The sequence below is a fragment of the Diadema setosum genome, chromosome 2 (assembly GCF_964275005.1).
Source record: "Diadema setosum chromosome 2, eeDiaSeto1, whole genome shotgun sequence".
In the NCBI taxonomy this organism is placed as follows: domain Eukaryota; kingdom Metazoa; phylum Echinodermata; class Echinoidea; order Diadematoida; family Diadematidae; genus Diadema; species Diadema setosum.
The window spans coordinates 27,170,265-27,194,351 of NC_092686.1; the positions used below are offsets into that span (position 1 = coordinate 27,170,265).

Consider the following 24,087-nt stretch of genomic DNA (forward strand, 5'->3'; position numbering starts at 1 on the left):
ATTTGGCTGGTCTGACCAGGCAGACTTGCTCTGTGTCCAATCCAAAATTATATTAAAGTAGTGTTAATGAATCAATTCAATTAGGTAGAACAAAAACAATGTGGGCCTACAATAGCTACAAATAGCTACACCAAAGGACACAAAAACCTGTTTGCTACATGTATGCTGGGTTTGGCTAATATTTTCATTGAGGGTCAGTGGCTTACAAAAATACATGTTCAGACCAGCATTAAAAAGAAATAAAATAAAGCATGAGGATGCTGTTTTCAGAAAATAAAATAATATAGGACCCATACACTGTACATGTGTAATCTGCTCAGTTGACGCATTATGAATAATAAAATCTTATAATGTAATCATATATTTTCATTTTATCATTTATACATGTAACTATGACTGCAAATAAGCATACCAAATATGAATTCAGAACAATAATAGGATGCTGCAGGATGTAGCATTGATGTATATATCTTGATAAATTAGCATCTGGTGACAATCATGTCATCATGTAGGCTAATATGATACAATTTACTGTGATAGTAGAAATATGGTCTGTTATGTCATTTGTTTATTCAACTTTTTTTAACCTCCTATTTCACAAATATTATAACTTGTTATAAATTTGAATATGACAGTAAATTACATCAAAATAATATGCACTTTATCCCCATCATTTATAAATTGTCTGACATTTCCTTTACATGACTGACAAAAGTTGGAACATACAGTATGTATGTAGATCTTTGCTTCCTCGATGATTTACACCTACCTCCCTTCCTTGTTTTCTTTATCCACAACAAAAATTTAAAATATATACCGGTAACAAATGAATATCAGATTAAAGTAAAACTACGGGTGGGGATGAATTGCGAGTACTGTACTTAACAGGTCACTGAAATGAGACATGTTTATTCATTTCAGATTCTTCATTTCACATCTCTCGATTAATACACACAAAATATGCACATTTATTATTGCACTGAAAAATATCTGTCATGCATAAAACATTCTGTTCTACTGCAGAAGAGATGCACATTCTTCACAGCATGCCCTCCCTCATTCTTGTAATGGCTGCCATAATTTAACATCTATATAAGATATGATATGTGCAAAAATCACTCTTTCAGACTGTTCTGATAAGAGCAATTTGGATTTCTTAACAAGATGTACAAATACATTTGTAAGATACAAAGGAACATGATGAATGCTTCTGTTCACACTTTGAGTCATCCTACATCTATTTTCTTTTTAAGGGAAGGCTATCTTTGTACAGCAGTTTGTATCACAAGGCACCTGGTTTGTTAATACACGATGGCCTACTTGGAAGTAAAATAGTTGAATCATTCAAAAGAATGTAACCATGATCTCATTATACTTAAGATTTCTCTTCAACAATCTTAACTTTCTGCTGATATTTTCTTCACTTGCAGCCACCAGAAAATATCGATGCTACATGCAGTTCAGAAACCTCTTGCTATTTGTTTACTCAATCTTCAATGATCTTATTAAATTAAATCTTATCAAATTATCAAACATTATCAAATTTAGTTAAACCGTTATTCCAAATAGCACAAGCAAGAAGCAGAGTATGTACTGTATAATTCTTGAAATATAAATGCACACACACAAGATTATATATAGGAATTTAGGAACAAGTATGAAATGGACACTGCATTGCTTGTGACCACAATTCAGTTGTTTCTTATCAGCACAAAGAGCAGGTTTAGATATATTGCTGATATTTTTTTTAATGATAATTTGATGTTAATGCACATCGTTCAGCACTGTCAATAGTGAAAAACAAAAAAGAAGCTGAAGGTAATGGTATTTAAGATCATGAAGATTATAATATGACATTTTTTCTTCAGACTATTCACGGTAAAGATTCCATATTTGTCTGTTCTTTATCTACAAAAGTCATCAAAGCAAGTTAAAAAAATCTCATATATTTCTTATTTCTCCCGATTCCCAGTAAAACAAACTGGACATTAACATTGTTAACATTCACAAAACCGCATATTCCACCATTTAGGATGTTGAAAGAAAAAGAAAAATAAGTCCACAAGAATTAAAAGACCTAAACTTGGAGTAGCATTTTCCCTGTGAGTTATACAGTATGCTCTCCACAATACATATTCATACAAGCATTATTAATCTCTGTTATGCCTGCAATAATGCATTGATTTTGTAAAAACTTTTCACGGTATGGCTGAAGTGATACACCTACGTTAACTGTCGATTCCATTAAGCATGCACAATTGATTTGGGCTTGCATGTCAGCACCATAGAAAGCGTGTAGGGAGTAACGGTAGTATTTACATGCTAGTCATGAATTTTTAATGAGCTTGTGTTCGAAAGTCATCAGAAAATCTATAAATCCAATATGGCGGGGCATTGTTGATAGAGCTTGCACAGTAAGAGGAGAGTCACTCTATTTGTTTGGAAGTGAACTCTCAGTTTTGAAAGATATTTTAAGGGTCACTAAAGAGGATACAAGTCAGGGTCTCAGGCTATTGAGTTGAACATTATTTTTCTGTAACACTTTTTTTTCAGATATTTGCAGTTTTTGACAAATTGAAGACACCTCTTGAGACTCATAGCAGACACTTTTTTTATGTTCATTATTTAATGCTTTTTCTGATTCTTTATAATCAGTAACTTTTATTCTGTTAACTTTTTTCAGGGAAAATATTTGCTAAAGTCCATTCTAATTAATCATTTTGTAGTAGTCTCTTTAAGAATAATAATCAATTCTAAACTGTTGTATTAATTCCTATGTGACCATTTTCAGGAACAAGTAGAAACCATGAATTGAAATATTCCTTCTAAAACGAATCCCTCTAGATAATGTTCTTGTCAATAAATCCTACATAGAACTGATGTATTTTGCAGGGTATAGTACATTTTTTTAAATGTACAAATGTAAGCTTCTTGATGCTTCATGAGGCAGAAAAAAAAAAACATGGAATTCACAGAAATTAAACTACACCATGTTCTTAAGTTTGTTTTTGTTTAATGCTTAGTGAAAACTGCAAAGCTAGACACTAGAGAGTGAGCAGCTAGTTTTTGTTTGTTGTAGTTATTTTGCCAATGAACACTTCTAGCATTTTATGTACATGTAATGTAACAAATAATCACAGCCTTGGTCAGAATATATCACAGAGGAACACTATCAAATCTGTCAAAATAATATGTGTATATCATGCATTCTTTGGCTTTTCTCTTTACTCAATTTGCAAGCATTTACAAAAGTTATTATTCAATTCTTCATGATTTACATGTTGACTTTTCTTTATACAAATTTTCTATTTTTAAAATCTTATAGCTATATTTCATTTCAGAAGACGAAACATTTGTGAAACACATTATGCAACACTGAAAAAAAAGAGAAATTGTATTTTAGATTGTATTTTTGATTGTCCATACATATTTATCAAAATGTATAAATGAATTCAAGGTTTGACAGATCATGTACATGCACATAGTTACATACTTATTTTCATATAGATATAGAGATATTGCTTTTTTTCATCTTTTAGGCACCTTAAATAATATCAATATTATATATTCATCAAGCTGTACAAAAGTATCATCTTTGTCAAAACATTTTTTTAATCATTTAGGGCATCATCTTCTAAAAAAAAAACTCCCTCTGCAACTGGGCAACAATGTTGTGGTCACTCTAAAAGAAGAATGGAAAATATATTCCAATTATTGTATTACACACCTAAAAAAGTTACACATGCTCTGTAGGTAATAAAAAAAAAACACAGACTATTTTGGGCTTTGACTGCAGAGATGTCTACAAATATATGCTGATACCAATGTGTCTACATATACATGTACATGTACACATACAAATATTGTGTGTGTGTGTATCTCTGTGTGAATGTATATACACTGTATACACATACAAAGTGTATACATATGCATCTATGCTTTTATATGCTGCATGTGTACATTGAATGTGTATATATTTTGCATTTTGATGTACATCAGATTGGTATAGTTAAATGTAAATTCAATATATATGCATTCATGGGTGTTACTCTGTCTGTGAATAAAAAGATTGTGTAGTATTCAAGAATATATGAGGCTCACTCTGATTACTCACCCCAATGTGGTCATAGTGACGATAGTGTACCAGAAAGCTGCAGGAATGCAGTAGAACTTTGTGTTTGGCGTATACTTTTCCGCATAGAACATGATAGTAGCGAAAATTATGATCGCCATGGACATTGAGAAGAGGAGGAATCCTAATTCACTAGCACAACTCTTTAGGGTGTATCCCAATATGCGTAATCCTTGCGAATGTCGCGAGAACTTGAAAATTCTGAAGACACGGAATACTCGGAGAGTGACAAACATGCCACTGAGGCTGTCGTCTTTGAAGAACAGACCGATGTAGTAGGGTAGGATGGCCACTACATCTATGATGGACATGACACTACGAACAAATTTACATCTATTCGGAGCTGCGTATAGTCTGAGTAGATACTCAACCGTGAATATCATGACACAAGCTGTGTCTAGGCAAAAGAAGGCTGTTTTGTAGCGATCACCGCAAGCTAGAACAGTTACAGTACCAGGTAGTGCGGAGCATGGCACAGTTTCTACAATGTTTGCTAACACAGACACGGCAATGAAGAAACCTGTCACATAGTAGAAAACAGTAGCTGCAGTACCCGTGTGGGGGTTTTCAAACCCTCTCCACATTTTCTCTCGGAAAGTGTTCAGGGGGGTGTTGTCGCCCATCTCCGAGATTCTCTCATCCATGAGTCGTTCAGCATTGTCCCGCTTCTTGTCACGATAATCTTCATAGCAACAGTCACCAATAATCTCAGGCATCAGCCCGAAAAATGCCAGCTCGTCATCGAACGCTGCGATACACTCCTCCCTGGGAAAGTGCATCGTACCCGTACGATAGAAAGTCAAGATATGGCGAAACAGGTCTGGGTCCCTGTCAAAGAAATACTGCTTTGTCTCTTCATCATAGAAATACTCTTTCTCGCTACTACCAAGCAGCGTATCAGGGTACTTGTCTAGCATATGTCTCCATGTCTCAAACTTTCTCCCACTGATGTTAATGCACACACGTCCGAAGTGTTCATTGCGCCGCTCCGGGAGGACGGGCATCGGATTGGGAGCCACCGGCACCCACCCGATAGCCGCCGCCCGAGCAAATGGCAACCACGCAGCAGCCATTTTTGTCAGTCTCAGTTTGAAATATGATCACCTCAGAAAATAGCTTGCACTACCATCGAAACCAGCTTTCTTTGCCCTCAAGCTCGGCAAAAGCATATTGCAGCGATCTTGCCGGTTGATTTCAACATCTGCTCTCTTCGAGCATGGAATACCACAGCTGTACCGGGCCAACCTTCCCGTGTAAACACCAGACGACATTCCCCAATGGGACAGGCAAATGCCGCCATTCACGAGACGAAAATGCAACATCGGGTCATTTGATATATCTCATTTACCGTCCTCGCAAAGAATGTAGCCGAATCGCACGCTTGTTAATTCCGAATAAAGCCCAAATCTTTAAGAATGTATAACTTGTGGTACGTCCTCTTGCAGGTTCAAGACGCCATCCACTACCAGACAGCCAGTTCACAGGCTACAACTGAGTATGCTCACGTAGAGAGTGTGGTGCTTCGCTGGCTTCCATGTAATTCGCCGCATGAAACGTTACGGCAGTTAACCATAATGCGGTTGGGAGAATTGCAGATGTGATCAGGAACTCTGACGAAAACGGCTCGCCACTGACTGCTATCAGCAGCGGATAAATTTCACAACACGATTAAATTTCACTTAAAAGCTAACAAATTAGTGCTTATTACAATAACAACATCTCCTGGCCTTACAATCATGAAAGTTTGGGAGCTTTCCATTGAAAATATGCTATTTTGTGATTTGTATCGCTTCAGTAAGTATGGCGTTGTAGGCAATGGTATGCAAATGCAGCGCTCTCATTTGCATGCTCTTTCCGTAAACGCTTATCCGACACAGGCAATAAGCGAGGCGCTATCCCAGTAATGCTTACGGATACGCCACGATCGACGTTGATTGTAGAATAACACGTCCCTTTTAAGACTGTTTTCCTGTCTTTGTTTTTCTCTCACAGTTGTTATCAGCCAAAGACAGAGCCGGGGTTAGGCATGATTTAAGATGTAATAACGATAATGCTAATAATGATTTAAAAAAAGAATGAAAGAAAAAGTTGTATGATGTGCTTTAAGTGAACTCCACGTTTAAGGGTTTCGTTTCCCTTTTTTCTAGGTCATTCACGGTCACGGTCCTTGGTGGAGGATTAAATAATTTAAATACATACACACACGCGCACGCACACACACACCGTTATATTGATACACTAAAAGAAAAGAGGGTTTTCCATACTTCAACAACGAAATAAACAAGATAGGGGCTTCTACGTCATTGCCAAGTTTAACAAATTGAAATATTACAGAACATTAACCGTTGTTTGTTCACAGAAAAAAGGTCGGAAATAAAATGGCATTTATTTATCTTTTTTTTTTTTTTTTGCTTGTCTAGACATTCTGAGGGTACATATACATAGGCCTATAAATGAAGAAAAAACTGTGGAGCAGAAACGAAAGTGGCCTGGTTCTGTTGTGGAGTGTCAATAGTTTCCCTTGTAAATTATTGTCCATTACGATATTCAATCTCGTTTCAATGTGCTTGGATAATAATGTAATGCGAACGTCATGACACACGATTCTATCTTTAATGTGAGTCACTTTATCTTTCTTAATTTTACTACTCAGTTTTACCTTCCAAATATGATCGGGGTGTTCAATCACACCTATACATACTTCTTCTTCTTTTTTTACCGCTAGATTTGTGTCGGTATAGGTTTTCAATAATATGAATTTTAGTAAGACATGGCTACTCAAATTATTTCCCCTAATCTTAAGTGTTAAGGCATACATTTTTTGTGTACTTTCTTTGTCTTTGTTGGGTTCTTAAAATTGCAGTTTTTATTTTAGTACTTTTTTGTTTCTTACCCTTTCTTTTAATTCATACCATGACATAATTTCTGTGTCTAGGTGTCTGCTTGTCTGTTTCTGTCTGTTTGTATGCCTTATTACAAAGGGGGAATCATTACGAATCTACTGTTTATAGACTGTACACAAGTTTAAGCTACAGACGAATTTGAAGCATTGTCTAAAGCTTAGCAGATGTCACGACGAAATCTGCATCATCGTGTACTTGTATTTTATGTGAAAATTGTATTCACAAGTTTTGTTGGACATGGAATAAAAATAAATGATTTAATGAATGAAAATACTCAGATTCAACACACGAACGCAATGGGCTTGTTAACAGGAATACAGAAACAAACTAGTTGTCATAATATTAGTTTAATGGCTATTTTCAAATCAAAAAAAAAAATCATTTCAGATAAATGTTACGCTATTTGATGTTAATCATTTCGCCGTGCATTCTTTTGTTGTTGTTGATGATGATGATTCTTACATAACCAGTGAGTTCTACACTATATTTCTGTTTGTCAATTTCTTGTGACGTTATTCTTACACTTGTTCAAATCACTTCCAGGCCTTGACTTTCTTCTCCAGATTTCTTCTCTTTGTTCTTGTTGTTCTCTTCTCAGTTGTGTTTTCCTACTCCTTGTTGCAATATCATTCTTACCCATTTCCTCTCTTAGAAAAAAAAATCTTTTCAATGAAATAAAGGGAAAACATTTCCTCTCTAACATGTTCAATAACTCGTTAAGCTCACTCCTGATAGTGCTTCACAAATCACTGCAATGCCATCACTGTTTATCTAAAAGCGAAGATGGAAAGACCGGTGGTTCTTTTTTCTACTCTACCGATATTGATCGTGCGCTGACGATGGATCGCGGGCGGACACTCCATTATCGGACTCTCTTTCTATAAAGGAAGATGGCGAGGGGAACGGGGGGGGGGGGGGTAGTGAGAGTCAGTAATGCTTTCGATGTCTTTTGATGCTGATCATCGTGGAAGCATGGCATAAGCTAAATCTGGCCTCGATGAACTGTCCAGCTAGATCACACGACCACACACACCCCCTGCCCCCCCCCCCCCACACACACATGCAAACATTTCCACAAATGGCGCCACTTCGCAACGTCACCTAGCTAGTGCGCGCGTTTTTATCCCATTTCCACCTCTCAGATGCGGAAAAGCAAGCGAGCTGAGATGAATTAGATGTAACTGATGGCATTGGACGTGCACGCATCTAACGGCGAGCGGTGACACATCCTCGTGCAACCAACACGTGAGACGATAAGGTATCTTACCCTCCTTAACTCTCTCACTCGTCTGCACGGAATGCGTCTGTGCAGAGATCGTTTATCGTGAATTTCCCTATTTTTCTTCTACAGGATCACCATTTGGTAATAAATCACTGACATTTCAATCTTTTATCCAGTCTTTATGTTTGTTGTGTCGCCAAGTAGACTCTACACAGGAGACATTGTCTAGCCCTTGCCATGTAGTTTGAATTACCATGGTAATAATGATAGTCATAACTGTCTTCGTTAACGCAATAAAAATAAAAGTCAGCGTTTTCAATGAAGAGACTATTTGGCAAGTGAATCTTGTGACGTATAATAGGCCTGGTCACCATCGTTGTTCAGCATCAGTTTGGCGCTTTTTAATTTGTTTTTAATTCTATTGCAATCGTAGTGAAGAGGGGGAAGAAAAAAAAAGACTGTTGCGTTAAGGGTTAAGTTGTTGAGAAAAGGCAAAATTGGATTTCACGTCACTGTTTTGACTGGTTGATATCTCCTAACTCTGGACTAAATGTGCGTTTGGATTAAGAAAAAAAAAAAGAAGCAGCACACGGAAATCAAAGGGAATTCATGGAAGCGAAAATGATGATAACAACAACAACAAAAATAATACTGACAATATGAATAATAAGCATGGTAATGGTAATGATTATAATGATGATGATGATGATGATGATGATAATAATAATAATAATAATAATAATAATAATAATAATAATAATAACAATTGATTACAAATATAATAACATGATAATGCCACTAATAATAAGAACAGTGATAGTGATATCAAAATGCTCTTTATATTGACCATCCAACCAATTTACCCGCACATTACATTATCATTCGAGAGTGAAGACGAGGAGCCACTGTGCTATCATTGAAAATACATTTAATTCTCTCCTGGTTGTTGTTGATTTTGTAAATAAAGTCTTGCTTGAGTGTAATAAATTCACAGTAACAATGTTATCTTATGCAGACTTCTTAATCATCTATCTGATTTTGTATATTTCTGTACAGAAAGAAAGCAAAAACAACAACGACAACAATGAACGTTCAGGATTAGTTTATTGCATAGTACATACAGTGCCTGAAGGAGAAGACTTCGTGGCTTGTCTTTTCATGGACAGTGTACTACTGACAGAGGGCGCTGTACTGAAAAGCTGCAACCGGTCGGGAGCTGCTGGAGAACCGACAAGATCACTAGTAATGTTGTACTTTTTTAAAGAGTGCGTGGTTAACAACTACTAAACAGTGTACAATATGACCGGGGGGGGGGGGGGGGGGGGGGGGCAGAGGGCCTCGGGTCCCCCTACTTTTTGTGCACCATACAAAGGAATACATAAGGTGTCATCACTTTGGGGCCCCCTTTTTTTTTTACCCGGGAAGTACGTAAGTGACACTAAAAAGATCTTGAAGAGTGAGCGCGGTAAGGTGATGTTTTTGCGCTGAAGACCCTTTTTTTCAGCTGAAGAAACCCGGAAGTGGAAGGAGAAAGATAAGTTGAAGATCTTTTTTGTTTGTTTTTTTTTTACTTATCAGCTGAAGAAAGTCGGAAGTGGACGGGGGAGAGATGAGCTGAAGACCTTTTTCTCTTTTTTTTTGCTCGTCAGCTGAAGAAACCCGGAAGTGTAAGGAGAAAGATGAGCTGAATGCCTTTTTTTGTGTGTGTGTGCTTGTTACCTCATGAAACCCGGAAGTGCCCCCACCCTGTACAATATCAGTGAAATGTATGCACACACAAACACACACATTATACATAAAGAATAATAATACATGCATATTTTTTCAAGAATTTAATTGCAAAAATAGGCAAATGCCAATTCTTTCTTTTTTTTTATCAGTAAAGCCATCATCAAAATAGAGAAAAATGTAATCTATTCAATGATTCTGCACTCGTTACATAACATGAAATATTTTTGAAGATGTTATTAAAGTCATTACACATTTTTTATTTTCTTCGTTTCCTAGCCGATAAAAACAGCCATTAACATAACATCTTGGTTTAAAAGCAAACCTACTCCTCTCAGCTGATTGTGGTACAATCAAATTGATTTACCGGTACTTGTCAGTATAAATAATGCTTAATCAACATGACCAACTCCATACGAGAACCTGGTGGCCTGTGTACTAAGTCCATGGGGATTTCAGAACTCAGTATCGAATGGGTCAAGTACCTTGTTCACAACTTACAATGTAACTTTAATATCTTTAATATACCTATCCATAATTAATCGGGGCCATGGAAGGTGGGGACACTTCAGGGAGTTTGAAAAAAAAAAAAATCATTCCGCGGTCCCTGATAGTCACATGTTATGTAAAAGCAATTTCAAAGAAGCAGACACAGTAAGTTAAGGAAAAAAAAACCTCCCGTTCGTATTCTCCTCCCTACCCCCCCCCCCAGAACTCATGATGGGTGTTCACCTTTTTTTATCTTTTAGTTGTAACAAATGCCATCAGGATTGCCACAGTCTCTGGAAAACGACTACAATCAAGGATGATGATGCCAGATAAACACATTATTCTGAAGACAAAAAGTACCATTAAATTGTTTGTTGAATATGGGGGAGACGTATAGGCCATGATAAACAAAATGTAAGCAAGTGTACATACTGATGTATATTATTATTGAAAAATAGGTTTTCTTATTCTGGATAACAGAGAAAAGAAAATTAAAAACATACCTACACCACATACTATGTATGAACAGATGTACAGGTATGTCATGGATTATTGTGTTTTCTTTAATTATTTTTTTTTTTGAAATTCTGAATGACATTACATGTCCTATATGCAAATTGATATTTGGATTTATATTTATGTGTGTGCATACACATAGGTATAGAAAGAAATTCACCTGGGTATAGAGTAAATGGTGTAATACAGTTATTTTGAAACCAAATTTATGCTATATAAGGCAATGTTGCAATAAGAATACCGTCATTGGCAGAATTGCAGGACATATTTATTATATATTGTTAGAAAGAAAAGAAAATTCCCAGTAAACAAAATAAATTTGGTTTGCATTTATTGAAATAGAGTGGTTTGAATATTACAGATAATTACTTTCATCCCCCTGTCCTCTTGGGCATTAATCTGTAAAACGAGGAATGTTCGGGTGCATTCTAATGTGGCAAGAGCAGAGTTTCCCAAAATTAAAATGCACGCTAAAGATCTTGTTGACATAATATGCATTGAATGTCAGAAGCAACTCACAAAAATTTCATGCTGTGAATAAGTTCGTTGGCTCCCATTCGTGAAAATATTGTGTTTAACAGTAATTATGTTTTCCTCCTTTTTGTCATAGCGGTAATACCTGATATTTTCTCTTAAAAGCAGTTTGACGTATGAATTTTGTAAAGTACAGTGTATCATTTTGGATTGTGACTGGGTTTTGTTTTGTGTGTGTGTTTATATTGGTAACTGAGTCTTTCTTTTTAATGAATGGTTGTGTTAAGCTAGTAAAATTGTAATGGTTAGGGGTTGGAAGGAAGGATAGATAATTATGTAAGGGTGGGGTGGGTTTTTTTTTTGTAGTGTATAGTAGCATATGGTTAGGATGGGTAGTTAGGTTAGCTAGGGGAAATTTTATGAGGGGATGGGTTTTATTCTATACTTCATTTTTTCTTTGGTAATTGCTGTATTATTTTACTTGTTATATTAAAAAATGAAAATGTGCATTTCAGTGGTTATCTTTAAAGGAATTATTCAGTTATGTTGTACAGTAATACCAAAGTGACTTAATGTTTCTTGTATTATTTGAATGGAAGTGAAAAATATCATTTGAAAAAATAAATGTGTGTGTGTGATAGAGACAGAGTGTGTGTATGTGTGTGTGTGTTTTGCATATGAATATACATCATCTCGTGATGGACAAAAAAAAAATCAGCAACAGTGAGTTCACATGAAAGAGTAACATCATGTATACCCCATGCACACCAAAACATACTTCCATTAAATAAATGAATCACAAGCAAACAGGCACACACCGACACAACATCCAAGAATAATAATAATAATAATAATAATAATAATACATACAATTTCTATAGCGCCGTTCTCCACTTTGATTAAATGCTCAAGGCGCTTTACAATTGTACATCAGAGCAAACAGACTGAAGATACAAGTAAATAAACAAACATATGGATACATAATTTGATGGGTTTGTGATCATTGGTTTAATGCTACTTACATGAAGAGTGCTACATTTTCTCAATATGATGCATACATAGAAACCATATATGATTAGCTTATTTATTACCATAGTCTCTCTGTCATGATTTATCAATCACCCACCAAGTCTTGTAACATAAAATATAGCCAATATTCTCTTTAGATACCCTAAACAATAACCTCTGCTTTTTTTTTCTTTTTTTTATATAACAAAGTTTAAATAAATTGGGTACTGCTTCTTTCTAGTACGATTGATCACATAGATACCAATACACGTTTAGGTCATCAAACTAAGAAATAAATATGAAATCTCACGAGGAGATTGCTCATCTTGCAGCCAAAAAACAGTGGTAGCTCTAGTGTACCAAACTCCTTGACTTCAAAACATCATGAGGAACTGTAAGCATGAGCCCACTTTGGAAGTTCTAAGTATCTGATGTATGGCAAATTCACAAGTTCCTGCTTGCACACGATATCACTGACACACAAACACAGCATGTGTGTCACAGATTATTCCTCTTACCTGCTACACCTCGATTACATAATACCCGGGAGGTGGGACCTTAACCTCCCTTATAATATTAGTGGGATGTCACTTTGTATCAATTGTTGGCCATGCAAATATCTATTGGATCACACAAAAACATGTGCAATACCACTGCAGTGTACAATACTGTTAGAATTGACAAAATGTGTGGCTGATAATTGTAAAGCAGTGTTGAGCTTTGGCAAGTTCATTAAATGCCAGTTCAGGTGAAATTTTTTACTAGCTTACATTTGTGATCACTGCCTGGATGTTGCAAACCAAATTGACTTCTGGGGTGAGATCACCCATGAGTACCTTTCTGGGTGACATACAAACAAGCCCCTAATCTTTGTCAGAGCTATGTTCAGAGTGTGGCTGATTCGCCATTCAAAAAAGTTCTGTCATTATTTTGATAGTGACACACTATGAAATATGAATACCAGTAAATTGAGCTAGGGAAATATTGAAAAAGAACCTATCTACTGCTGGCTTTGGCTTGCATTCTTGAAAAAACTTTTTTCACATGTTCATTGAAACCATGAGCAATTGGAGGAACATCACTTCCCTAAGCATTTACGAAGATATTCCTTTAAATGCTGCACATGAGTGACATCCCCAAATGAATAAATAACCAAAAAAGTTCTTCACCAGTATGAGGTCCAGATAATGCTGGCAAATACTCTCACTAAAGTAAAACTAACATCTACGGCAAGAACTTACTGTCACTGGACACATTACCACTATATCAAACAGCGACATTGAAAAAGACATGAAATGACGGTGAGGCTGCTTCATCTAGTACTACTGTGATGGCTATATTTCAGAAAAATGAAACAACAACCAAGTTAGAACCCTGTGTATCTCTAAAGCTCATTATATTTTCATATATGCAGTCAAACAGACTGAATGTTGGCAGAGCTTATTAAACGTCAGTGTTTCTACACTGTATATTGTCACATAGTGTGTATCACAAGAGAACGATATCATTTTGTAGAAAATTTATGGAATGACTCCAAACTGGTTTCAGAAGCATATATCCTGACTGCCTATCTGTATGTCGAAGAGCCAAGCAAATATATCAATAATACTGACGTTTGTTCCTTCTCTACATCACCATACTTGCCGCACTGTGATTCCTGCATGTAGTCGCACATTCTGTTACGTAACACACAGCAAGTTGCAGTTTGCAGCAAATATGTCATGCCCAGATTAGCGTTTAATATGACGGTAAAATGTATGGTCGATTTTTCCCCATTCCACGCACAGACAGAGAATCCCTACACACAATTCACAAGTGCACCAGTTGAGAGATTTGGAATACAGGTTCATCTCTCATCTACCATTTCAGAAACAAGAACTGATTGGAAACCAGTATCTTCCTGTAACTGGCAGATGTTGATCAGCAGTGATCAGAAGACAATCTACAATTGAGTTTTTGCACCTGGGATTTCTTAGATTCCCCCACCCCCAAATTTTGCATTTGTATTTGCACTGACTACAAAAACACATCACCTCCTTACATCACTATGGTTGAAGCAACTCTTGCAAAAGGAATAATGACATGAATGAAACTGGAGAAAGACAGGTATAAAAACAAATGCAGACATCACCCAGGATTACAATATGTCTACATATAAAAGCACATTTTACACATGAAAAATACAGACCAGCATGGTTTTGATAAAAGAGTACATGTTAGCTGATATTGAGGGGTTAAAAAACAACAACAACAACAACAATCTCCCAAACATCTGTGTAGGACAGTTCTCATAATTACTCTATGATACCTCTGAAGTTATTCAACAGGATAACTGGCAGTGGTAGTTAACTGGTAAATATGAACACGTAGGCACAATGCGGGCATTCCAGAACTAGAAATCTCTGCTAAATGATCATGAATGTCAAAACTGAATTGTAATCCTATTGTTAAAAGACAACACCTCTGTCTCAGGTCTAACTCCTTTTTCAACATATGGGACTAAGTAGGATTCTAACAACCAATACCCTTGGCTGATCAGGTTATCATCAAGTCCATATATGGCAACCATAATATTCATCCCACTATATTCAAGATATCTACACATCCAAATATATTGAAATTTGCAAACTCTGGTGACAGGGACAGAAAATGGCATATCACATTCAGTTTGATGGATTATGTGTGAACTGCTGGTCAAATCACTGAAACTGTAATGATCCTCAGTCACCAAATCAAACTACACAACTACACATTAGTTAAAGCTACACAAAATCTGCTACATGGACGAAAACCTCTCTAATCTCAAATGCGAAGTATGGGAAGCAAACTCAAACAGCAGTGCAAGATCGAACAATGGGACGGGGGGGGGGGGGTGAGAAGGGGTACATGTATGTGGCTAGTGATGGATTATTATTATAATCTTTTTAATAAACAGAGACAGGTAACAGTAAAAAGTACATTTCCATAATGATGCGCAATGCAGTAATTATGCATGGAATGTGATGCTTGCACATCGAAAGAAACCAACAACTCACTTTGGTTGAAGATGTCAAGAACCTATGAAACTAAAGTTTCAAAATACTGTATACGCCATATATTTAGCGAGTCTAAATTTTCGCGAATCAGAACTTCCTGACAATTTCACGGGTGGTTAAATTCGCGATCGTGGAGTCCTGTACCGAATGGAGAAGGTATACGCATACGTCACATCCATAGCTTGATCAGAGTCAATATTTTCGCATGTCTTTAATTTCGCGAATAGCACCTGACTCGCGAAATTCGCAAAAAGAAAAACCTTGCAAAATATTTGGCGTATACAGTATTCTGGGTTTAAATCACAACAGCTATTATGAACAGACCAAACTTGCTCACAGCTGAACTGCAGTTAGCAGATAATCGACATGTTCACTGCAATCAATAGTCAAGTTTCAGCGCAATAGCTAATTTTACTCACTTCTTTTCAAGAGTGAGGGGAAGGGACATTTTCCTTGATCAGTGCTGCATAAGGCAGTCTCTCATCATTATCAATTTTCAAATTTGACTCTCTCTAAATCCCACTCTGTCCAAAAGAACATGCCTTTACCTTCATGATACAATGTATCACCAATTCATCATTTCTTTTTTTGGTACAGATCAGGATATCTTACGAATAAATAGAATCTAGCTGTACAACCTAGCACTGTTGCTCTTGTTCTCCAGTGTTGGAATGTCAATCGCAATACCGCACCAAATAAAGTAATCAAACTCACATGCAAAACTGGAGGGAAAGAGTACATTTGATATTTACATCCAGCATTTGCATTTGAATACAGAGCATGGTAGAGTAAAATAATCACAAAAGGAGTGAATTTTGATTTCACTATGACACACACAATATCACTTTGTCATGGGAAGAGAACTTCACAGTCATTCAAAGGACATCATCACTTTTATCCATAAATACATCTCTCTTTTCCTTTACAATATTCTCACTCTCAATATTATTGCAAGCAAATACTTTGGCATGGCACAGCATACATGCACGAGAAGAGCTGAAATTACATACCGGTATATGCAACTATGGAAAACCAACAACGAGTGACGCAGTGCTACTGGAAGTTAGAGCAGTGAGTTTCTTAACCCTTGCGATGCTGCTGTATCACTGTGAGGTCTCTATATAATGGCTAAACAAACACCATCTAATCAATACTTTCTATCAAATGATACATAAATTATACCAGAAAATATAAAATACGCTATGTTATACGCATTTTCTTGTCAGCATGAAGAAACCAAAACTGATAGCAGAATTAACTACGCATATCAACTGCCCTGCTACACAGGAGACTTCTCTACTAAAATCATGACATTACACATTGCAACTATCACAGCAACAGTAAATTATGCTTAGAAATTATATTATGCTGCTGTGGTTGCTGCATGCAATCGTAATACATAATCATAAGCACAGGAAGTCATGGAGTTGTTTAAGACATTCTTGCAAGTAGCCATTCTATCCCATCACTGTCAAAAGCAAAGAAAGGCTATATGCATGCTATGACAGAAATTCCAATATGTTCCATATGCTGCAACATGATAATGCTGGTCTTGTTGCCAGAATAATCATCAGAAAATAAAACAAAGCGATGGTTGCTGATGCTTGTATTGGATAACAAAAACTATTCCAAATCAAGTTAACTTTCTGTAAATCCTACGAAAGTCATTCTTCACCTCTGCATGCCTGCTATCGACCTAATTCTTTGATCTACATATTCATGCTAATCTTGTGGGAGGGGTATATATAATAATCAGAGAAACTGATAATCTTTCACAATAGAAAGCAAAGAAATAAAGCAAAAGCGGCAAGACATGACATGCCTAATTGCTTTCCATCACTTAACAGCTTGGCAAACGGCAAGAAATCAATAATGATGCTATTTATGGTATAAATTAGACCACACATGCTCACACATGGAGTACAAATTTACACTAAAGCTAATGATCCCTCACATTATGTAACCTTAGGAAATGTAGACTAACAATTTGCAGATTGCAAATGAAGGTATAAAATATCATCCAGACCAGTGTAATGGAAGTGAAATATGTCACTCGGCAACAATGGTAAAATTTTTCTTACATCCACTGTTGATCTGCCTTGCATCAGATGGACTGCCTTCATTCACTTCTCCACACATTGGGTGCACATCTGAACATATTAAAGTGATTACTGTCTTGTATATTTTCCTCACATATAAGCTTGAAGAAAAAAAAAAACACAACCCCCCCCCCCCAAAAAAAAAAAAGAAGATATATCTGTGTTATACAGGGATGGCCTTTGCAGATAAACGGGTGGATATGGGATGAGGGTGGAGGTGGGGAGGGGGAGAGATAGCTGGGAATGAACCAGTATACAAAAGAGGGCTACTTGCATGGACAACATTGCTCATTGCAAGTAACACTACCCAACAAATACTGTAAAGCATGACATTTTCATGGCATGAAATTGTCACAAACTGGAGCCGACGGCCTTTTTCATGGCATGAAATTTTTGCGAGTTGCCTCGAACATTTAATGAGTATAGTGTAGACAAGAACTTTCACATGCATTTTAATTTCGCGAATCTTGGCTTTGGCAAAATTCGCGAAATTAAAATGCACATGAACATTCCTTGTGTTACAGTACCTCAAAACATAGCAGTCTCGGTCAATCTGCAACAGTAAGCAAAGAAAGTTGATCATTTTGATTAAAATGGTGCTACCACTACTAAAAGACAACAAAACTGCTGTGAGGAAAACTTATGTTTTCCACCACCACACCCAGTTCATCTATGGCAACAAAAATAGAGATATTTCTCCTCTGCTGACAGTACTATAAATTTGTATCTCAAGCCAAAAGTACCATTCTGGTTGTGGAAGGGGCTGGGAATTGTCACGAAGGGCCACAATCCATGGAGCTGCTGCCACAGTCCCTGGGGCCTTGGCAGTTAGGATACGACCAACCTTAAGGCAATTATGGATGATAATGCTGGTATGTGAAAATTGAGGTATATTCTATCCAGTCAATGGTTGGTTGACAAAGATCGTGCTAGACTACTGTGGTTTTTTTCTTCATTATTTTCTTTAAGAAAAAAAAAAGAGCTCAAATGAAATCAAAAGTGAAGAGGGCAATAAGTCATGGGATATATAGATATATCACTGCATGTCATAAGATTGTTTTCTGTCTTGATAAAGCTACTGCCTGTGTTTTAGGTGATCACCCTATCAGATGGTATGGACTAACAACTCTCTTCCTTGCAGTTCTCCTCTCAGAATTTGATAGTTGTCTATAAAAGAACCCTTTTAAGGCTACACCAGTACATCTAGGTAAAGCTTCTGCCTAGGTATTAAAACACTACTGGCTGATGTGTGCGCTATATAGACACAGCACAGAACGGAGGCTCATGATCGGCGAGTATGATTTGTCTCTATCCGAATGGGTTGTACTGTCTACGTGGCAATACCTCTCTGAGGCTGCATAATAAAGGAATAGCTACAGTGTGTATGTACATTCCTTTACCTTGTGATAATGATACAAATCACCGTCCATGCAAGTTCGTCTTTGATGCAAAGACAGATGCAATGAACTCATCACAACTCTCAAATTCTCTCTGTAAAAAAGAAGAAGAAAAAAAGAGCACTGGCTCATGCAGATTGTCATACTTACACCCTAAGTATTTTTGAAATATTGTTATAAAAATTCTACAATTTATTACATGTACTGTGAACTTCAAAGGAAAGCATGATGATGTCAGATAAAGCATTCTCAAGGGGGGCAGGAGATTGGGGAAAGGGTAATCAATGCCACCATACAAGCTGTCACAACACATGTATAAACAACCAGTGTGCATACCAACAAGAACCTTAGCACAAAATGCTTAACATCACTTACTCCACTTCTGACAGCCAGTAAGTCCATGTGGCATTACCAGCATCACATGCCTGGCATTACCAACAGCACATGTCTGGCACACCTATGCGACACGCAAGGGGAGACATGACATAGTACATATCATCTTGGCATACCAGCTCACTTTGGGCTTCTCTCGCTTTGTGACTGTACAAAATATAATCAAAAACTCTTTGTGCTGTGGCAACGTTGGACATCATGCATGCTATGTGGCAGCAGTGGAAGGGTGGGTGGTGGGAGCTGCCCTCGGCAATGATGAGGCAGCAGCTGATTGAGCTGACGATGAGGACGATGATGAAGGTAACGACGATGTTGCTACTCCTGGTAGCTTCTCCTGACCCTCCACAGGAGACGGCGTGCCCGACTGAGAGGACCCCACCAATTTACTCAGCCTCACCACTTCACTCGATAACATCTCGATGTCCTGCAGGAAGCGGTAAAGGAATGTACAAAACAAAAATCTGTCTTCTATGATTTGCCACCAGATCCCACAAACAAACACAGAACTGGTTCTTTACTCAAAAAAAAGAAATACCAAAACCATCATTATGCACAGTAACAGCACTTAGTTTCTTTTTTTTTTTCTTTCATAGTAAAAGCTTGAGTTATTTACATTGCATGAAAGCTGAAACTAAGAATGACAAAAGAATATGCGTGCTTCAGAAGAACAACTTAGTCAACACATTGCCTTACCTGTTTAGTGATAGAAATCCTCATGACATACATGCCACATCAAATTACGTAACTTGCTCAATTCAACTTTGACTGACTGTTTCTGTTCATGAAGTATTCACCTCATGAGCAAAACATCTTTGGAGTTATTAATTTGACCATTCTGATTTCTAATGAGTGTTTAGATGCATGCTTTCATAAATCTACAGACAAATGATACTTTACATACATTCACACATTTCAGAAGTGTTAGCTTTACATAAAGCTGCTTTATTAACAAAGTGTCGCAAACAAAAAGCAAATTTATGCCAGCTTGAAAAGCCTGTCTTTGACCTTCACATGGAGAATCAGACGCTTTTTTGTTTGGTTTGTAACATTACTCTTGTAACTTTTCTCCTGAAAATGGATAATTGGAAATGCAAAAACAGAAGCATTCATTTCGTCATGATCTTCACTCAAAAAGAAGAAGAATGCTTTGGGAAAACAGAGTGAATAGTCATGAGATCACCCACACAACCAACAGGTGGGGAAACTGGCAGGGCACATGTAGGACTATAGTTTGACCTCTGACCTGTTGAAGATGCATGTTCTTAGTGATAGTCTCCTCCAGCATGAGTTGTAGCTTCTGGTTCATCTCTCTCTGGCTCTCCTCCTCCACATCCCGGGAGCCCTTCATCAGCTCCCGCATCTTGCGTAGCGACGGGCCCTTCGTCTCTGACCGGTCGTCGCGGGGCGTGGAGCTGCTCTTACCGGGATCTGGCGAATACAGTGGGAGAGGGACAAAATAGTACATTAACCCTTTTACAAAAAAATCTTCCTTTCTGATCTGGCATATGCTTTGAAGACACTTTTCCCCAAGATTTCTTCATCTCGATAATCTTGAACACCTATATCTCTATTTTTTAACAGTGTAGCTAATAAATGTTTGAACTCACCTATGATTTTGCGTTCCATGACATGGTTCTCGATTATTGCACTTTTCCTCAGAATGTCTTCAGCCATACATGCATTGCTCTCCTCAAGGTGACGGACCTGTCAGAGAGTAGGGATTCAAAACTCTTCATGTAATGTTTGGTGGACAAAATATGCAGATTACACTTTCATATTCCTACTAACCTAAATTTACAAAAGCCCTCAGATTCCCATCACAGAGTTACTTATCTGCACACATTTCAGTTAGCAAAATGTTTCAGAATGCTTAACTAGGAGTGGATTGTGTCACATACCTGCATGAATCATTTTGTAAATATCATTTATCATGAAGAAACAAAAAGGTTTGATTATGTATCTGCATGAATACACCATGAATGTATGTGAATCTATTATGAATATTGTAGAAAAATATTAAGTGAAACTGACACCACAATATGTTTCCTGGTATTCTTTCATGAACATTCTAAAATGTTTCAGCATTGTGCACACATGCTCAAAATATTTTCTTGATTTTTGGGGGAACATCTTTAAAGCTGGATAGATATAGCTGTATACCTGCATACATTCATTCAAGTGGTTCAAGAATGTTTTACGTGTAGGTTACACTGATATAATTTAAAATCTTACACATAGTTTATATATCTTAAACATACAGACCTTAACAGCCTGAAGTCATGACATACTTTCTTATACTGTTCCACAAATGTGAATTAGTACCCTAAAATACCACCATGTAAGCATGTTTGCTTATGCACCGTGATATCAGGTGGGCAAGAAATGCTCCCTAGACAGTAGACATCCAGTGCCGCATATTGAAATCACACTCGTAAATCCCTGGCAAAGATACATCCAGTACTTAGAAAAGATCACACTATGAAGACCAGAAATGCTCAATCATATCTTTAATACTGTTGCACTGAAAGATCAACATGGTGTGATGAACAGACCTTCTCCTCCAGGGCCCAGTTTTCCTGCTGCAGCTGAGTCAGCTTGGCAATCAACTCTGTCGTCTCCTCACTGAGTGATGCAGACATCATGGAATCGTTTGGAGACTGCACTCAGAGAGAAGGGGTAACAATCTGATGAAAACATCTTACAATGAACAGAGATGAATGATTTTTAAACACAGAGAAATACAGAGAAATGGTGAGAAATACTTGATATTGGTGACCCATTTAGAGACTACATGGACATGGGATGAAATGGATCCCTAGTACAAACCAAACCAAAATCAATTCTTGACAAAAATAATCACAGTTGGTCTTCTCCTCTATAAACCTTTTGCCACAATTCTGATTTGGAAAAGTATGACATGTGGCTGATCTTGATGTAAATGAATAAATGAATAAAATATGACAACACACCAAGGTTATCACAAAACTGCATCTTGTACATTCATTGATAAGCATGGAGTTTTGTATATTCTTCAATCAAGAAAAAGGAGACCAAGATGAATAAACTGTTTTTGATGTGTTAATAATTGACACATAACATCATGAGTATAGAAGTAAAGAAAATTTATCAAGCTCATGAAACAAGTAGGGCAATGTACTACCAAGCAGAGTGGTATAGGACTTATTAGAGTGTTGTACTCACCGGGGCAAAGTCTGAGTAGTCTCTACCAGTCCCACTGTTACTCAGTGATGAGATACTACTGCTTGAAAAAGCACAGAAAGAAACAGATGCATACACTAACCATTTGTGACCCCACAGCTGTCCAAAGCCCTGGCACAGAAAGGGCTTAACACCCGTTCAATACACAATACCCACTTAAAGCATAATGCAATGCAACTAAGTCTGTTGGTTTGGTCACAGGCAATTTCACATTTAACAAATAACAACGAGACATTAAAAAAACTCTTCATGAATTCTCCATTAAAATAACTATCATAACTGTTCGATTTTCGTTGGCTTGTTTGGCCGGGGTTTTTAACTCATGATGGTCTCAGATAGTGGTCCTGTAAGTTAACTGAGTTAAGATTACAAATGTTGTTGACTGTGACTAATTACATACTGGCATTGTCGTTGTCACTGCATTTTATGTTATTGGCATCTCTGCATTCATGAACTCTTATTTTGCCTTCCTTCTTTTCAATATTTTTCCCACATTGTTCAAGTCGGAGTACAAAATGCATTGCACTGAAAAATGTGAAAACCCCAAACACACACATAATCTTAAATGTGAAACATATATCAAATTTACTGCTGCCAACATACAAACACCATGTATGTAATTACTTGCTAGTTTCTCCCCAAGTGATTAAATCCTTTTCCGATGCTTATGCAAGTGTCATGTCTAAATCTATGCATTACATTACTTTTACTTGACTGTTTTATGTCAATGCTAGGAGTCACATTCAAGATGATTATAATTAATGAACACAGGAAATCAAATTTACTGTTCAATGGACAATGAGGACAATTTTATTTCTCATGTTGTTGTGACATGGTTTTCATAGACCTATTCACACTTAAGGTCCCATATTTATTTTTGTATTTGGCCACAGATGTGAAAGGTTACATATTACTTCAGTAAAGATGTACCATAGTCAAGAGGTGATTCAAAATAGTACTGATCAGTAGTAGAGGCTTTGAATCACATTGCAAAAATCATTCCTACCTCTCTTCATTTCAACCATGAAGGATTGAGTGGTGGAGACAGACCAGCCTACATACCTGGTGTCCAGTCTGGACCTGTCCTCGTAGCTCTGATGTGAGAAGAGTGCATCCAAACCCTGCTGTCCTTGACTAGTCTGGGTCAAGACCTCCTGGAGTCTCTCCTGAAGCTTGGCTGCCCGCTTCCTCTCCTGCCTCAGCTGTCTCTGCAGATCCTTCACCTGCAAACCAAGGGCGGGGTTAAAACACATCAAATATAAGGCACAAATTTTCACTGACTGAACTGTCCTCTGTCTGCCTTTATTTCACTTCTCAAACATTTTCTTGTTTCACCTGCCAACTCCTCAACTGCTTAAATAGCCTCTAAAAATTCTGCATCTCCAAATTCTGAGGCATGGCACATCTAGTGGATGCATGGCCTAGCTGAGCATAAGTAATAATTAACAGATGCATGGCTAGCAATCTCTTGC

At 37.1% G+C, this 24,087-nt stretch overlaps 2 protein-coding genes across 2 annotated transcripts in view; both read right to left on the reverse strand.

Annotated features, from left to right (window-relative positions):
- Window positions 1-5,214, reverse strand: part of LOC140241373 (potassium voltage-gated channel protein Shal-like) — a 106,730-nt gene extending 101,516 nt beyond the window's left edge. Inside the window, exon 1 of the mRNA XM_072321107.1 lies at window positions 4,115-5,214. Coding sequence (XP_072177208.1) covers window positions 4,115-5,205 — 1,091 coding nt within the window. The 5' untranslated portion in view covers window positions 5,206-5,214. The remainder of the gene's footprint in view (window positions 1-4,114) is intronic.
- A 14,139-nt stretch (window positions 5,215-19,353) lies between these two features.
- The window catches only part of LOC140241381 (GRIP1-associated protein 1-like), a 38,658-nt gene continuing 33,924 nt past the window's right edge, over window positions 19,354-24,087 (reverse strand). Inside the window, exons 27-32 of the mRNA XM_072321115.1 lie at window positions 23,678-23,838; window positions 22,598-22,655; window positions 21,949-22,053; window positions 21,004-21,100; window positions 20,640-20,824; window positions 19,354-19,820 (exon numbers count right to left, since the gene is read on the reverse strand). Of these exons, the coding sequence (XP_072177216.1) occupies window positions 19,602-19,820; window positions 20,640-20,824; window positions 21,004-21,100; window positions 21,949-22,053; window positions 22,598-22,655; window positions 23,678-23,838 (825 nt within the window). The 3' untranslated portion in view covers window positions 19,354-19,601. The remainder of the gene's footprint in view (window positions 19,821-20,639; window positions 20,825-21,003; window positions 21,101-21,948; window positions 22,054-22,597; window positions 22,656-23,677; window positions 23,839-24,087) is intronic.